Below are 19,012 nucleotides of genomic sequence, written 5' to 3' on the forward strand. Positions count from 1 at the left end.
CAAAATTTTTGTCATATTTAAAAAAAAAATTTTGGTCTAAAAATTTATTTATTTCTCACAACACAAGATATTCGCTCTAAATCATCGAGCTCTTAGTTGTTCCTAAAGTTTCTTTCTGCTAATTCTTGACAATACAATCTTTAGACGCACAAAATACCGAACACAGAGTGGGAAATTTACTCAGGAATTAATGCAGTGAACAGAAATACACTCTGAATTTTCAATCATCTCTATTGTCATATAAGCAAGTAAGATGTCCATCGAATGACTTGATCATATATTTAAGCGATAAGTTAACCGATTTGGTTAATATATATTTTTCTAATTCTGCTTCTTATTGTACAGGGAGCGAATAATTTGTTCTGCCAATGTTTATATCTGACAGAGATAAGATTTATTCATTTATTGTTTCATTTATAGTTATCATGTACATTGCAAATATGCAGCAGCACATGCACCGATTTCATGTATATCAATTTCTTTTCAAATACAAAAAATAAATTATTATATTTGCTATTTACTTCTTTTTACATATATTCCACGTGAGTTTAGAGCCTGTTTAATTAAGGCTAAAGCAGGAACTGATAAATGTGTGGGGAATATATATCAGATGTTTATTTATGGAGTGCGTGCAGCAGCGTAGCTCTAATGTAATTATTCCCAAATATTAACCTGTACATTGATCTTCAGAATAGAAATTGAGTGAAATGCAATTGAATAAAAAATAATATCAACTACATTATAAAGCATATTTTAGGGTTATTAAAGAATAATTATATATGTTATCATAAGAATATAAATTTAGAACAATGCACTTGAGTGAACAAGTAGCATCTTCTACAGTACATTATTTAATATTAAACGTTTATTTTAATATCAGAAGTTGGTGCTCCTTGCACAAAGATTACCGCCTGACATCAGCGCCGGACGCGAATGAAATTATTTCCATCGCATTTTACTTGGAATCTTTTCCTCGTGATGCGTCAACGTATTACCTTGTACCGTTTCAAGAACGATTCATAGTTGCACAGTTGCATGTACATTTAAGAGCATCTTTGCTCAGTTTATATTATTAGATTTATTATCTTAGCTGGTCACTTCAAAATATTCCATAACGTGGAGGCAATTATCACTAAGATATATAATATAAATATCTCGTAGCACTCAGCGTCTGACAACTGATCTACTGATATCTGATAATTATAATTGGCTTCTTGGTATTCAAGCTTAAATTATTAAGCCATAAGCTAATCTCAGGATTCAAATTTCGGCAAAGAGATCCGCCATCTGTGAAAGACTGTGTCGGCAATGCCGGGTAGTAAATTAAACGTGGATGTCAGGCACCGTGGAGTTATGGCCGAGGTCCCGCGAATTTAACGTTAATTCCTTCGCAGAAATTTTATGATTCTAGTGGAGATAAAATAATATAATAAAATATTTAGATGATAATTCTGAATAAAAATTTCAGATTAAATTAATTGTATTTTGCACTCATTATTTTTATATGCCTGAATCGTTAAATGTTGTTAGCCACTTTAAATTTTAATAAAAAACTTTAATTATAGTTTGTATTGCATAGCTTTAATTATAGTTAGTCGAAGACAAAATTTGAAATTAAAAATTGCCTAATTTTTTATGCACGGTTGTTAAGGAAGAATAACATCCATTAAAAATTGTGAGCTTAAGCGAACATATCATGCCCGTTGTTGTACTTTGGCTTACCTGTACAGGACAACAACGTAGCGAGGCGTCTGGCAGTCGCTCTCATACAGACCTCAATGAGACAGAGCGCCCGCAGTCTGCGCTGCGCCACGAAGCTAGAAGCAGTTCGTGAGGCAGCCTCTGGTGGAGGCTGTCAGTGAGGCAGGAGTATCGGCGCACACTGATAGCGAGGCATGCAACGCTGATGGCATTTCTTCGTGAGAAGTTCCCGTTGCATTTTTCAGTGGCTTTTTGGTTCTAGTGTCGAATTTCGACAGAATTAAGAGTTCAGTTCAAGTGGTGAACATGTGAAGAAGTTGTCTCATGTAATTATGAACATGAAATTTGTCAATAGATCATTAGACATAAAACGGCACCGATTAAATATTTTTAATAGTGTACAATGGAAAGGCAAATTCTGTCGTCAGGGCAGAACGTCTCTGATAAGTAAGAAAAGTTATATGGTGCTGCATCGAAGATGGCTTCATGACTTCTAATGTTAATAAATATAACACGAGGGTATCCCGTGGTACAACCTGTAAAGATTAAATAAAAAATGAGTTGAATACATTTCTTCATATATAGAGAAGGCAAAAAGTCAACCCAGCACAGATTTTAATGTTTACCAATATACCGTCGAACAATATCCTTCAGTTACGACCTGCATTAGTAATTTTATATGCCAGCCGAGTGCTACATTATTTTGGATCTCCTTTATAAATTTCATTTGCCAGTAGAGTGCTGTATAATTCTGGACCTTTTTCCAGTAGATTCAGTAGATTGCTGTATAATTTGGGGACTCAACTATCAAGTTATATACTTTAGAGTTCTGTATAATTCTGAGTCTCTTTTATTAAGTTAATAAGACAGGCAGGAAACTTCCTAATTTCTGTCCAGCACCTTTACTTGTGTTAAAGATTGCATGCACGGTTATTTTTTAGTATATTTTTAATCAATTGTAAATAATTGGTTACAATGCGACCAAATTAATGATTAGCTCATAAAATTTATCAAAATTCTGTAGAAAATTACCTAATTGACGGCAGTTAAAATTATCACTAATTACATGCTGATTAATGATATAAGTTTAATATTACTGATAAATTTATCGATTGTTCACAGAAAGTTCGATGATGGTGAGGAGTAAATTTGTTATCCTCCATATTAGTCTTACTTACGTTTGAAATCGCAATTCTTTCATCACAGTGAACATATTAAAAAGATGTGTCAATCTGAATCTACATTTGAATTTCGGAAATTAAACTTTAATGCTGTCGTCTGTTCAAAGTTTGAAGTTAAGATACCTTGAGAGGAACGGTACGCCGTTATGAATGCCTATGGATAATATATTAATTTCGTTGACGCGATGCTCACTTGGTGGATCCTTTTTCTGCTCACAACCAAGCCACGTTGTTCTGCATGGAGGACACTGAGCCCCGACCTCCATCACCCTGTCCTGCCCAACACTGGGGACACGGGTGATTTTACTGAGAACCTAGAAATTGTGGAGTCAGGAAACCCGCGGGCAAGTGACATGATTCAATTCCAGGAAATTGGTCAACAAGAAAATCTTGAGTCAAGAGGCGCCACGGAGGTTACCTCAGATGTTAGGCTGCCTATACTTGAAAAATTGAATCCACTCTCTGCGAAAGGTCATGATAAGGTTCGCGACAACACACATGCGCCATGGCAAAATGCGAAAGAAATGTCAGTGGGACAGTGGCAGGTGAAGGCGAGGAGTAGTCCGGTAGAAGAGGTTCACCATACTGAAGAAAGACCTTTTTCAGATGAGCGAAATCGGAATGAAGTGAAAAAGTCGGCAGGCGAACGAGCAGGCAATGAAGCTTGGCAACATTTGTCATCGAAAACTCACAGCACGAAAATTAAAACAGTGAGAAGTGACCATAGAAATTCAAGAGAATTATCAGTCGAATATCTCCTTTCTTCTTTCAGAAAACAGCATAATTTAGCCAAGGAGTCACTCACATCCCTACCAAGCCCTAAAGAAGACAACCATCCTACGTTAGATTTACCAGCTCGAAAACTGTTCATGCCGCTGAAGAATACTCTTGAATCAGACAGAACATTGATTGGACGTGATGTAGAAATCAATGCACGACCTCCTATTAAAGCGCACTCAGTTCACAAAGAGACTATGGGCTTTACATTCAGTCAAAAATATCCAAACAGATCTACTTCTCTGTCAGTTTCTGGCGAACTGTTTGATGGCTCAACCGGGAAAATTCCTAAATGGATTGGTCGTCGGCAATCGAGACTTGAGGATGCACCCAAATCACTAGATTTTCCTAAGGTATCTTCTATTGATGAACTGGAGGAAGACAATAATATATTAGCAAATGAGGGGTCCAGGATGTCTTCCATCAGGCATCGAAAGTCTAGAAAAACTTTTGTGCGAACGAGGAAATCTCCTGTAACTCGACCGCATCCTCATGTTTATGGCGGCAATTTTTCTTCGTTAATGCATCCTGAGCATTCCGTCATGAAAGTTCTGTCTTCAACTTTTCAGGAGCATGATGACTTTGAGAGATTTTCTGCACCTAATCCATCATCTTTGGCAACGGCCGTCGACAACGGAATTTTGTTAATAACTCCTGAGAAACTTTTGCTTGAGGCGCAAAGTTGGGATCGTGAAAATGACACTGCCGGAGATTCTACGATCGGTCTTGCATCTCTCGAAGATGATGACTCTGAGAAAATGCTTTCCTTTGAAATTGAGAATCCAGACCTGGTGGATGATGACGAAAATGATTCCGTGGATGTCGTCACGAAGTTTCTGCGCATGATTGAATCCCAGTCAATGAATACGAATTGTTCAAAAGGAACCCAGGCAAAACTTGGTGAAGGAGTGGTCGACCGATACGCCCAAGAGCGCTTCCGACTCGAAGCTGAGGTGACAGTTAACCGAGCAAACCTGTATACTAGACTATGGAAGTATTCACGAGACCAAGTTTTGGCTTCAAAGTACTTGCTGCAAGCTGAAGTTCTGACTTTAACTGAGTTCGATGAGGATATTTTTGCCGCCGGTAACTGTTACGACCTTTACGAGTATCCAGGCTATGAATTGTACTGTCCTTTTGCCCATCGACTTCCAGACGGCCATATATTGGTTAAAGATTTAGCTGTGCAATATTTTTACCTAGCCAACGGCTCTGATTTCTTCTTGGACGCCAAGAGATCTGCCGAACGAGTCATCGAGAACTACTCGCAGATAACGAAGGGTGAGTGCTCCTATACTTATAGTGAAATCCTCTTCCATGCGTAATTTTTTATCACAAAGAAAATTTCTATTCAAATAATTTGTGATTGTGCCTTGCGACACGTTAACATTGCTTGTGAATTCTACTCGGTTATTTGGTAAGCTTAAAGCTCCATAGATTTGACTCAAGTGTTAACTCATAAAGTTTGACTCATAAAATTATCAAATTGGTTTTAATCCGCTGTCCCCATAATAGAAAAAAGTTAGCGTTTCTTCCTCAGAGAAATATTACCCACTTGAATTTAAATCTTAATCACTCTGCGTCTGCAAATAATCACATTTGGCGATAAATATTACCCCGAAATTGAACTAAATTCGCATGTTTCAACATTTATTTGATTGGTCACAGTGTAATTCGAATAGTGATGATGACGATGGTGCTAAAGACAGGCTTCTGAAATACAAATATTAGCTGAATAATTTTCACCTGAATTAAACCTTTTCTATTTTATAGAATAGTAAAAATCCGTATAGTTCACCACAAACTACCTAACAACGGAAATTTTGTCCTAAATAATGATTTTTTTCTTGTGAAAATCTTCTCACGAAAGCTTTTTGATTTGATGAAAAAATTAAGCTAGAATTTGTACAAAAAAAATCCCAAAATTAAATTTGGCTAACATTATAATACAAATAATTCTCTTTTGAAACTTTTGCAAAGCCACACCAAGTTTTCGTTCGTTGTGTGTTCAGGGAGTCCGGCGAGCCATGGTCCCGCAAATGTCTGAATCCCTTAACGCGCTGTCATGTCCCTCAGGACAAACAAGAAGCTCTCTCTCGTGCAAACAACCTTCACGTTTCTCTGTCCAAGTTGTTTCAGTCCCCACCGCGTTGCTAAGTGTTGTCATTCTCTGTACCTTGGCCATTGCGACAGTTTGCTCCGAGTTCATAAGTGGCTTCATGCTGGCCATTGTTGGATTTGTAGTATTTGAAGTTTACAGGGCTGCTCTACCCGGAAGTAGAGCTAAGAATAGTTTATATAAACTTTATTATGCTGCTTAATTATAATTTGATCTGTTGTAGTATTTTAAGTTATCACATTCAACTCACCTGTTCACGATAATACGCTAGCTGTAAGCATTAATAACTGTTCTCTCCAGCATCCATTTGATTACTGGAAAAATTAGATTTTAATAGTGCCTAACAATGTTCTTGGTTGGCTTGAGACTGCCTTAGATCAACAATTTTTTCAACAATAGATGTACTTTTATTTTACAACAATGATGCCGGATGATTTATATTGTATATGGCGATGAATGTTTTGCGATGAATGTTTAAATAATCTCAGCTTCAAACACCTAAGATGGTAAAAACCTTAAAAGCAAAATAATGGAAAAAAGTACAATACCGGGCACCATAAAACAAAGGCTCAATGGTTTTCTAACTTGAAACAGGGCCGCCATGTGACCGGAAATTCCCCCGCATATACCGCGACTCCTTAACATTGCCCATGCATTAAATTAATTTATCCCCTCGAGAAACATCATTTTGCCATTGGCCTTGGAAGAATCGTGCGCTTCTTATAGTTGTATTGCGATATTTTATTGCGATTTATGTCACTGATGACGGCGATATTTCAAGTTGGTAAATTTCAATAAAATTCTTTCGATCCATCTCAGAAAGTGTGGAGGTCGGCCATTAAAATTCTCTTTAAAAAACAACCTAAGAGGAGACAGAGAGTTTTTGGAAGCGTAACCAAGACTAAGTTAATTCAGAAAAAATCACAGAAGATATAAGTTGAAGGCTTGACGCGAACAATGAATGTAATCAGCAATTATTATCTGCACACTTGAACAATAGACTATTTCTCCAATCTCAGTCACGACGGCATCTCATAACTAAACTGAAATCATATATTTATTTACCTGTAAAAATTGTCAGTATTCGGAAAGTCCTGAAAATGTAGAGGGTAATTTATTTTCTATTCGAACTTTACTCAACTAAAAGTTGGAGTGCAAGTCCATTTGATAATTTGGCGAAAAGTGAGTAATTGAACCAAATTGCTGCGTTTCAAGGAATAATTGTTTATCAGGCACTAGAACTGTAGCGTGGCTACGTCCCCTACAAAGCCTGAACATATTCCGGCCTTGGCACCGCAGTTCAGGTTGCGCCCTCACATCCGTGCGGGGCGGCCCTCTGCCCTGCGCTACATCCGCTCCTCTTTGAAGTGCCGAGTGCGGCAAGCGACGCGCATTCTTGCGCCTCTATTGCTCGCCGCCCGATAATGAGAGGTCGCCGATTTCATGTTTTATTTTATTTAGAAATGTTGATGTTTGATGAAGATATAAATGACATTTTAGATGCAACTTGTTTCAGGACGGCAAGGTTTTGCAAATCAAACTGTCTTCGATTTTCTACTCTAACACTAACAACTCGCAGGTTTAGTGGAACATAGAAGTACGGTAATCTGCTGGTCCTCGGCGACTGTTACTCAACACACTTACTTTTTAAGGTGCATCCTTACCTTTACTTTTAGCCGTTTATGTTGTCATCAGGGACAAACCTAGCTGAGATGCCGTGGGTGGCATCTAACTTCCGTCATTAATTAAAGCGTTTCTATTAGGCAACAGAGCAGCGTTCTTATAATTCCAGAGCTACCGCCGTTATCTGACCTCAATTGGGTAATGTGGCTAATTGTCTCGATTTTACATTACGATTATACTACTTAGCACTATTAGGACATCCCTCTTTTCCCGTGTATTACCGCTCCATGCCCAAAAGGCTGCCTGCTTTCAGTGGCTCTCTGTAAAATCTGCAACGCTTGTGTTATTTATTGTGAATATTCGTGTAATGTGATCTTAGTGTTACGTGTTTCGTTAACAAAGTAGAGCTAAGAATAGTTTATATAAACTTTATTATGCTGCTTAATTATAATTTGATCTGTTGTAGTATTTTAAGTTATCACATTCAACTCACCTGTTCATGATAATACGCTAGCTATAAGCATTAATAACTGTTATCTCCAGCATCCATTTGATTACTGGAAAAATTAGATTTTAATAGTGCCCAACAATGTTTTTGGTTGGCTTGAGACTGCCTTAGATCAACAATTTTTTCAACAATAGATGTACTTTTATTTTACAACAATGATGCCGGATGATTTATGTTGTATATGGTGGTTTTGCGATGAATGTTTAAATAATCTCAGCTTCAAACACCTAAGATGGTAAAAACCTTAAAAGCAAAATAATGGAAAAAAGTACAATACCGGGCACCATAAAACAAAGGCTCAATGGTTTTCTAACTTGAAACAGGGCCGCCATGTGACCGGAAATTCCCCCGCATATACCGCGACTCCTTAACATTGCCCATGCATTAAATTAATTTATCCCCTCGAGAAACATCATTTTGCCATTGGCCTTGGAAGAATCGTGCGCTTCTTATAGTTGTATTGCGATATTTTATTGCGATTTATGTCACTGGTGACGACGATATTTCAAGTTTATAAATTTCAATAAAATTCTTTCGATCCATCTCAGAAAGTGTGGAGGTCGGCCATTAAAATTCTCTTTAAAAAACAACCTAAGAGGAGACAGAGAGTTTTTGGAAGCGTAACCAAGACTAAGTTAATTCAGAAAAAATCACAGAAGATATAAGTTGAAGGCTTGACGCGAACAATGAATGTAATCAGCAATTATTATCTGCACACTTGAACAATAGACTATTTCTCCAATCTCAGTCACGACGGCATCTCATAACTAAACTGAAATCATATATTTATTTACCTGTAAAAATTGTCAGTATTCGGAAAGTCCTGAAAATGTAGAGGGTAATTTATTTTCTATTCGAACTTTACTCAACTAAAAGTTGGAGTGCAAGTCCATTTGATAATTTGGCGAAAAGTGAGTAATTGAACCAAATTGCTGCGTTTCAAGGAATAATTGTTTATCAGGCACTAGAACTGTAGCGTGGCTACGTCCCCTATAAAGCCTGAATATATTCCGGCCTTGGCACCGCAGTTCAGGTTGCGCCCTCACATCCGTGCGGGGCGGCCCTCTGCCCTGCGCTACATCCGCTCCTCTTTGAAGTGCCGAGTGCGGCAAGCGACGCGCATTCTTGCGCCTCTATTGCTCGCCGCCCGATAATGAGAGGTCGCCGATTTCATGTTTTATTTTATTTAGAAATGTTGATGTTTGATGAAGATATAAATGACACCTTAGATGCAACTTGTTTCAGGACGGCAAGGTTTTGCAAATCAAACTGTCTTCGATTTTCTACTCTAACACTAACTCGCCGGTTTAGTGGAACATAGAACTACGGTAATCTGCTGGTCCTCGGCGACTGTTACTCAACACACTTACTTTTTAAGGTGCATCCTTACCTTTACTTTTAGCCGTTTATGTTGTCATCAGGGACAAACCTAGCTGAGATGCCGTGGGTGGCATCTAACTTCCGTCATTAATCGGAAGGTTTCTATTAGGCAACAGAGCAGCGTTCTTATAATTCCAGAGCTACCGCCGTTATCTGACCTCAATTGGGTAATGTGGCTAATTGTCTCGATTTTACATTACGATTATACTACTTAGCACTATTAGGACATCCCTCTTTTCCCGTGTATTACCGCTCCATGCCCAAAAGGCTGCCTGCTTTCAGTGGCTCTCTGTAAAATCTGCAACGCTTGTGTTATTTATTGTGAATATTCGTGTAATGTGATCTTAGTGTTACGTGTTTCGTTAACCTGGTCATGTTTACGCCTGCCTCATTTGACGTCTTTTTCTTGTCTGGTCTGCGCTAGGTGTGAGTAAAGATTTACTGCTCTTATCTTTGCATAACGCTAGGTCTATTAAGGTTTCTTTTTATATATTGTAATTATTATTTCGCGCTTTAATTGAAGATTTTTCTTAGAGAGACGCATTACCTTCGCTTATTGCTATATAAGAACAGGTATGGTATCCATCTCTCTCTCTTGCAAAATTTTGAAAAGATAAAAAATGATTGTGAAATAAATATTGTAGTTTAAATGAGTAAGCTTTGGTTTTGGCCCCATTTTTCCCAGTGTAAATCCCGACCTCTCAGTATAACAAAATTTGAACGAAAAATATTGCGAAGTGAATGATTATTAGCGGTATATTATAGAGCTGCTATGAATATATGCAATACAATACTCATATATTGCTCATCACATAAAATATATCTCTGGGCTTTTAAGTAACATATCACTCTGCAATATATTCATATCACCATTATAAATATAAGAAGATAAATGAACTTCCTACCAAAATGAAAACAAACCTCGTATCTGAAGTTTTTTTCTCATAATTAAGTTCCTTCAGCTCAGTACAGTGTATATACATTTGAATATTTGATTTTTGCTATAACTGCCATGATTAGCAGGCTACTATAACTAAATTATTCAAATTTTAATAATTATGCAAATTTCATAGAAGAACATGTGTACGGCTTTTTTATATTTGTTCCTTTAATTTAATTTCTCTGCTATGTCCTTGACGAACTAAAAGCAACTCGCACAAAAATATTGTCTCAGAAATTTTTCGGGGGCTCTTTTGCGCTCCATTCACACCAAGTTAAAATATTTGTTGACAGAACTTTTCTAGTCTTTGACATAAGTCGTTTGCGGACTTATTTGAAATTCAAACACCGGCTTTACTCTGCTATATTTGCCTTCTCTTACCATCCCAGTTTCTTCAATTAGGTGCTTTATAACGAGCTTCATTGTTAGGCTGTCGACTCGAAAACATTTTTTGTTCATTAAAATGTAGGAGCCATGATAATGAAAAAATATTATCTTGACAGGAAACTGATAGTTAAAAATGTAAGTAAGCATAAAAATATATGACATGCCCTAATAAATTACACACATAATTACACATCATCGACTCGAATATATACAGTATATGAGCGCTGTATTTTGTTTGACTAAAGATTATTTTATTTTTTAGCATTCAAGGCGTTGGCTCTAAAATCAATTGAATATTCATCAAAATTTATTCGGTTGCCCGTGCGTTTGTGCATAAAAAGCAACCGTAAAAATTGTCAATGATGTTGAAGTTGAACCATGTACAGTATAGGCTATTTTTGATCTCAGTGAAGACGCTATATGTAGGACTTCAACGTTGTACTATTTATATCGTAGCTGAAAAAGAGTTCATAACATTTCAAATTACGCACGGATGGAATTTTCCCTGTGAGCAGCTGAAGAAAATATATACCTTGGTTAAATATTTGTAATTATTGACTAAAGCTCAATCATGCCTTGCCTGTATAAATTTTTGTTACGTTTCTGCGGACTGTTTGAATTGACTAGCTCACTTTTCAGTTTGAAATATTGAATTAGACACATTAAGTCTTGAGACGTCGTTTGTTCTTGAAGTAAGATGGAACTAAAAAGTGACGTTTGAGAAGCTGGAGAAGCAGTTTGGTCTTGGCACGCAAATGACGTGTGGGGTGAAATTTAGAATCTTCAATCTTTCCCGCTGAAGTAAGATGTCAATATGTTCTACCTTTGAACTCAATTAAGAAAAAATTATTTAACATGAGCTTCCTTTATCAGACTTTTTTTCATGCAGCTAGACAGGGCGCTCGGTCATTGACTGCAAACATCATTCGAAATTCCAGAGTTTCAGCAAATATTTTACATTCTCTGACAAAAACTCACGTTTTATTGCTTATTTTCAGACACAAAGCGCTGAAAAATCCCGACCCTTAGTTGATGGTCAGGTTAACAAGCATTTATACAACTGTTCTGAATTTTTCAAATTCAGAATCGTATTTTACAAATGTAATTTGTAAAATACAGTTCAAAATTTGTTTACAAATGTAATGAGAGAAACTCTTCATCGAAAGTATCACCTGAAGAAGAGCAGCATGAAGACATGCCTAGNCGTGTAGAATGATAGTCGTTTGGAATGATAGCAGTCGCGTGGAATGATAGTCGTGTAGAATGATAGTCGCGTGGAATGATAGCAGTCGTGTGGAATGATAGCAGTCGCGTGGAATGATAGCAGTCGCGTGGAATGATAGTCGTGTAGAATGATAGTCGTTTGGAATGATTGCAGTCGTGTGGAATGATTGCAGTCGTGTGGAATGATAGCAGTCGTAAGGAATGATAGCAGTCGTGTGAAAGAAATTTATATTTAAGCAACTGGTGCAGCATTATTCTGTACATCAGAGTTATCGACTCTGTTTCATTAAAAGAGAAAACTGTCATCAAGAATAAGAGGTCAAGATATTTGGGCAAAATGTTACCCTTAGAATACACGAACGTGGCTTTTACTAAGTTCAATAAACACCGTTAAAATTAGAGGCATTTTTGCATATAAACTTCTTATATATTTTTGCATATATATACTTCTTAATCTTGATAAATTTATTTAGGCTAGCAGAATCAAGTGTCAGAATTAACTTTACATGACTGTTTGAAAAGTACCACTTCAGATCTAAAACTCTCGTTGGTATAAATAACTATTATAATTCTTGCTAAGTTCATTAAGCTTCTCCGAGTTTTTGATTCAGACTCAATGCATGTTCAATCAATCGACGACATTGCTGACACAAGTCCATACTCAATCAATACGTGCTATCGGCATAGCACTCAAAGTTCAAAATTTCGAGGGTCTCATAAAAAGGCTTGCTCCAAATTCTGACAAGTGCAATTCCTCGCTCCTATCTAACTCGAACGAAATGCTAGGCCTCACTTCGATGTGGAACCTGGGCCCGATTGAACAACCGCACCCGGCCACCAACCACTTTGGCTTGATGGAGATTTTGCAGCGGCAGCCAAAAATAAAATTCAAACTTGAAAGAATGCCGAAACGACATTTCAATGCAAAAATTTCTTCTTACCATACGAATTTATTTCTCGGGGTTGGACATTTTAATTTAATGTTCGTGCCGCCAGTAACCTTTATTGGAGAAATTATTTTTTTCCGATATTTTTCCAAGACGATATTGGAGATCCGAAATGTTAGCGAACAGTTTTCCTAATGCGGACAATTTCGGGAGCGAATTTTTAATTGTACAGATGAGAACTTTTCAGTGAACTTTCGGAGCTCATTCACTTTATGTGAATGATGTCTGACGAAAATCAAGGCAATTACCAGTTCATCTTGAATAAAATCCGTTAACATTAACCTCAAGAATCTTTGAAGACGAAGATATTCGTACGATCTCTGAATACTCGGTTACTGCGTGCGCTAATAAAAATTCAAATGGCTCAAGTACTTTTTTTAAATGATTTCAACAGAATTTGCGTTTTGCAACTGTTCTGTTCAGCAGTAATTACTGAATTACCTTCATTGCTTCCTTGCCGAGGATTGATGATGAAAAATCGCTATCTGCAGCTCAAGGCATCTCTGAAATCTGACATTTTTAGGTTTCTGTTGCTCTGGATTACTATCTATTCGTTGCAATTGACCCAATAGTCCCAAACTTTGCTGTTTCAATCCCGAAATTTTCCCGCTCCTAGGCATTTTAGATAGGCATTCCAGCCTCATGCCAGGAGCGCCCAGGCGACGGTTGCGATGCTATCAAATCTCACGGCCGGTTGAGGTCCATGCATGCCAAGCTCTCCAGCGCATTGCTTCTATAAAGACTTTGTTGCTGGATTTTATCGCCAACGCTGCGCCGTAGGCTTGCATGTATTGCTCGGCACCAGCCCACTCTATAGCGCTGACCGATCGAGCCTATCTTTGCTTATCAGTATTATTTGGAGAGTCAAACTCAGTTTGTCGAATGATCAGAGATGATTTGATGGCTGTAATAGCATGTATATAAGAGTTACCATATCTCAGTGAGTATAGCTCAGCAATTTTTTTTGTCGAGTTCCGACATGCTTCGAGTCACTGACATGTGGAACAGCCTCCCTGATAGCGTCGTTGACGCTCCTAGTATGAACGCCTTCAAGAACATACTAGGCGATGCTATGTAGGAGCGTATGTTCAGTCTTGAAATGCCTAGCACTTTACGGACCAGGCAATACGTCCAGCAGCTATCTCAATCAATCGTCAGTTATGGAAAGATCGGGTTCAAAAGGACGGATCCCTTGTGAATCAAGTCACAAAAAGCACCAGAATCGGCAACAGGCCATGGGCCTATTTCTTCAGTGTCGACACTTCTATTCTATTCTAATACCGTGGTTGCAACCTCCTTTAATCTTTCTCAGTCGTCGTCTGATGAATGGTAAACTCTAACATGGTAAATGATTAAAAACATTTTCGTAGGTACACAAATCTTTAATGAAGTTCAACCGATTGCACTGAGGTCACAAAACTGCATGAATTATGAATTTATCATCATTATTAATTCTTGTTTTGTTTCGCCGAGGAACCTAAAACTTCATTTTGGTTAAAAATACCGAATCTAACAGCTTTCCGAATGTGAGACGAAATCATGCTCTGTTACGCTGGCCTCTCTCCGTGGTCTCTAGACTTGTCTATTGCAAGTCTTCCTGAAGAGTTGTGATGACTCTAACTGCGAGCAAACTTTGTGCTTGAATGACGATAATTTTGCAGCAAGTGACATGCGGAAACACAAACATAAATCTGTCTCCTAAAACCCTTAGTTTGAGGCGAGCAAGCTCAGTGGTAGCATATCTTTCCTAATGCCCAACTTACTGTCAGATTGTACATCATTTGCAGACAGATGGTGAAAAGGCTTGCGTGTTGTGCTTTCAATTCAGAACTCCATGCATAAGCAGTCACATTTATGGCTGCAGTTGATATTTAAAAGTGGTCAAATCAAGGATATTTTTTTTTGCTGTTTTTTGAATACACAGCATTGTGAGATAAAATACTCACAATTATTTACCATGCACTCTATAAATGAAGGTAAATCCTATGCCCGAATCTGAATACAAAATATTTAATTATAAAAAGTTTCCTCCCGATATGCTTGCAAACAAATTTAGACTACATACAGGATTTTGTAGCGCAATCTTTTTTGATACACACAACTGACGTGAGTTCGATTTCCTTGCACTCGGTAATTAAAAAGCATTGGAAGTTCTTCCGAGTAGTAAAAAAGTCTCTGAAATTTGTTGAGCTGAGATTGCTAATAAAAAATTCCTGTAAATAGTGGATAGCTGAACGAAATTTGGAAAGTTTTATGAGGCAGGAACTCTGCGTTATTGATGAGAGGAGTGGTCGAAAGATCAATTTGGAGAAGTTTTTGTGAAGAAAGTTTATTCCGTTATAGAATTGCATGAGATGAGGTGATATTCGTGTTCTAAACAAAACTTATCTCAATTAAAAGAAAATGTTGGTCTAAGTTTTAAAGAATTTACATAAAATCCAAATAATTAATTACAGAATAAAAATAGATTGCTAATTTTCAGCATTTATGAAGCTGCAAAGAGTTATTTAGATATGAATATATATAATCTTATAAATCACCAAACAAGTTTTCCAATACAAATGTCACTTTTACGTATGAAAATACGAGTACTTTATTGTCCACAATGTACGCGCAGCCTTTCGATCAATCTCCACTACATTGTCATTTGAATATTTGTTTCTCGGTGATGAATAGAAACAATTTAAATACAGCTGTAAAAATACAATAAAGCCTTAAAACAATGATATCAGCAAAGTCAACAGCATTGCGTTCTACTTTTCTGATATCAAGTTTGATTCTTGTATAACTGCACCAGTATATCTATTCGTTCAATAAGTACGATTTTCCTTCTGCTAAGTTTGTGCCTCAATTTCAGAATTTGGTAAATTTTCCTAAACTTTCCAGATGTATGTAGACGAGCCGATGGATTTATGGAACATATTCTACTTTTACGTGCAAAAAAATAAAACGAAAATTTGTCTGCATCCAGCAGCTATTCATAAAAACCAGGAATTGTAGTGGAGAACTCCTCGCTAAACGGCATCATTGCCCGTCCATACTACCGAGTTAGTCCTTTGATGACGCGAGGGAAAGTCCACATTAAGCGCTTAATCTTTGATCTTGCAGGAGACCCTCTGTACCCTATCGAAAATTATAAGCAAATGACAAGAGGCCGCACAATTGTCGAAAATCGTCCGTCCCTGACACTGCTTCTATTTCCGACGTGCCAATCTGAACTTGTCTCCTCTATAAACGCTCGACAAGAGCCGCGCCGGCGCCTATAATGGCAGGCTGGAAGTGCCCAATAAACGATTTGGCGATGACGATAGGAGTGCGATTACACCAACTGCTTGCACGAGATGAAAAATAACCCAACACTAAGTCAATAGAAGTGTGGGAGTTGCGTCAAGTCAGGGAAAATAAGTATTTTCGTCGGTCGCTCATCCAACAATTTCCTGAAATTCTGGTCTGATGGACCGAATACAAGGAGACAACTTTTACAGTCGTAATCTATGACAAGCGAATGGTGCGACATTTTTCCTGCCAAAACCCGAACATTACATTAAATTATCTAAATTTTTGTTACATTACATTTATAAAAGAATCATAGAAATTTTTTCCTGCCGATTTATGTCCATGATCCATGTCACCCTCCTTGATTAAATCCAAGGAGTTCTGCGATTAATATCAATAACCCTGAAAGAATAACTTAAAGCTTCTTAAATATTGTACGGTGTTCAATAATACGGTGAAATTTAAGAATATTTATTAATATACAATAATATAATCTACAATTGCAAGATGATTGTTAAATTTGCGGATTAATGACTTAGTCCGTTCAGATAGAATACAAATGTCACTTTTACGTATGAAAATACGAGTACTTTATTGTCCACAATGTACGCGCAGCCTTTCGATCAATCTCCACTACATTGTCATTTGAATATTTGTTTCTCGGTGATGAATAGAAACAATTTAAATACAGCTGTAAAAATACAATACAGCCTTAAAACAATAATATCAGCAAAGTCAACAGCATTGCGTTCTACTTTTCTGATATCAAGTTTGATTCTTGTATAACTGCACCAGTATATCTATTCGTTCAATAAGTACGATTTTCCTTCTGCTAAGTTTGTGCCTCAATTTCAGAATTTGGTAAATTTTCCTAAACTTTCCAGATGTATGTAGACGAGCCGATGGATTTATGGAACATATTCTACTTTTACGTGCAAAAAAATAAAACGAAAATTTGTCTGCATCCAGCAGCTATTCATAAAGACCAGGAATTGTAGTGGAGAACTCCTCGCTAAACGGCATCATTGCCCGTCCATACTACCGAGTTAGTCCTTTGATGACGCGAGGGAAAGTCCACATTAAGCGCTTAATCTTTGATCTTGCAGGAGACCCTCTGTACCCTATCGAAAATTATAAGCAAATGATAAGAGGCCGCACAATTGCCGAAAATCGTCCGTCCCTGACACTGCTTCTATTTCCGACGTGCCAATCTGAACTTGTCTCCTCTATAAACGCTCGACAAGAGCCGCGCCGGCGCCTATAATGGCAGGCTGGAAGTGCCCAATAAACGATTTGGCGATGACGATAGGAGTGCGATTACACCAACTGCTTGCACGAGATGAAAAATAACCCAACACTAAGTCAATAGAAGTGTGGGAGTTGCGTCAAGTCAGGGAAAATAAGTATTTTCGTCGGTCGCTCATCCAACAATTTCCTGAAATTCTGGTCTGATAGACCGAATCCAAGGAGACAACTTTTATAGTCGTAATCTATGACAAGCGAATGGTGCGACATTTTTCCTGCCAAAACCCGAACATTACATTAAATTATCTAAATTTTTGTTACATTACATTTATAAAAGAATCATAGAAATTTTTTCCTGCCGATTTATGTCCATGATCCATGTCACCCTCCTTGATTAAATCCAAGGAGTTCTGCGATTAATATCAATAACCCTGAAAGAATAACTTAAAGCTTCTTAAATATTGTACGGTGTTCAATAATACGGTGAAATTTAAGAATATTCATTAATATACAATAATATAATCTACAATTGCAAGATGATTGTTAAATTTGCGGATTAATGACTTAGTCCGTTCAGATAGTGTTACGGTTTTGTTTGTAATAATAAGTATAACGTTAATGCAAAGATGCATAATATGAATAATTAAAATCCATAACCTAAATCGTGTTATCCAATTAAATTCCGGTAAATGACACAAATTATTAAAATACAATATCTTGTTGAAATTAATTGATCATCGAGGATCTCCTGTTGTTTTCCCCTTTTAATTTCGTACGTCAGGTTTTTCAATTAGTTGCATGTTCCGTACATTTTAAGGCACTCGTCGTAACTTCTAGTAAAATTATTTTTTCACCTACTGGTGATAAAAACGTTCACTTTACTGCATGCATTAGGAGCGCTAACTTACCTCGCCAACTTTTTTATTAAGGCAACCTGAGCTGCATCGCCAATTTCCGCCGTGGTGCATGGCAAGCCTTGTTGCAATTCGTGTATGTTTTATTATATTATTGTTGATTATTTTACAGCAATTATGGAATTAAAATTCATGTTTTATTGTTAGCGTTGCGAGTTATTCAATGCCATCGAAAGGATAATTCTTGTTTTGTTGTGCATATATTCTATTCATAAAGGAATATGAAGCTGGTCATGACAAAGTTGATCAACGTTTTCTCATCCTTAAGTAAATGCATAATTCCTTCTGATACCCAGAGGGTAACGTAAGCAAGTTGCTACTCGTCCCAGGCTAATTGGATTTTTTAATTGTGCGACTATTTACTTTATTGAGCACATTTTATTTATTTATGCGCTTTAGACTTGAACCAATAGGGCACATAATTCAAATTTTAATGCAACAAATTGCACCATTCGAAGTTCACTTACCCCTCACATCATTAGCTAAAATGTTTTGGACATATGGGTGAACTCAAAATTAGGGAACCAGAATATTCACTAGAATCTTCACTTTAAAAAATGAATACATATAAGTGGCGAAGTTTAAAAAGGTGCTTTTAAATTATTTTTTTGGAGCATTTTTTGTACGTACTCTCGCACATATCCTGACGACGCCTGGAGACCGGCGCTCGTTCGTCAAGGCCAGTCTTCCTGCACAGGCTCCACGTATTCGAAAAATGAAACCCCCCGAAAATCCCACAGCCCATCACCATGCAGGTTTTAAGCCTAAACAGCAAGTGAAGCGCAAGGCA

At 37.3% G+C, this 19,012-nt stretch overlaps 1 protein-coding gene across 1 annotated transcript in view; it reads left to right on the plus strand.

Annotated features, from left to right (window-relative positions):
• Positions 1–2,876: 2,876 nt before the first annotated feature.
• LOC108676665 overlaps positions 2,877–19,012 on the plus strand; it is a 112,906-nt gene continuing 96,770 nt past the window's right edge. Inside the window, exon 1 of the mRNA XM_018164781.2 lies at positions 2,877–4,940. Coding sequence (XP_018020270.1) covers positions 3,068–4,940 — 1,873 coding nt within the window. The 5' untranslated portion in view covers positions 2,877–3,067. The remainder of the gene's footprint in view (positions 4,941–19,012) is intronic.

This window comes from Hyalella azteca, unplaced genomic scaffold (genome assembly GCF_000764305.2).
Source record: "Hyalella azteca isolate HAZT.00-mixed unplaced genomic scaffold, Hazt_2.0.2 contig8774, whole genome shotgun sequence".
NCBI classification, from domain to species: Eukaryota; Metazoa; Arthropoda; class Malacostraca; order Amphipoda; family Hyalellidae; genus Hyalella; species Hyalella azteca.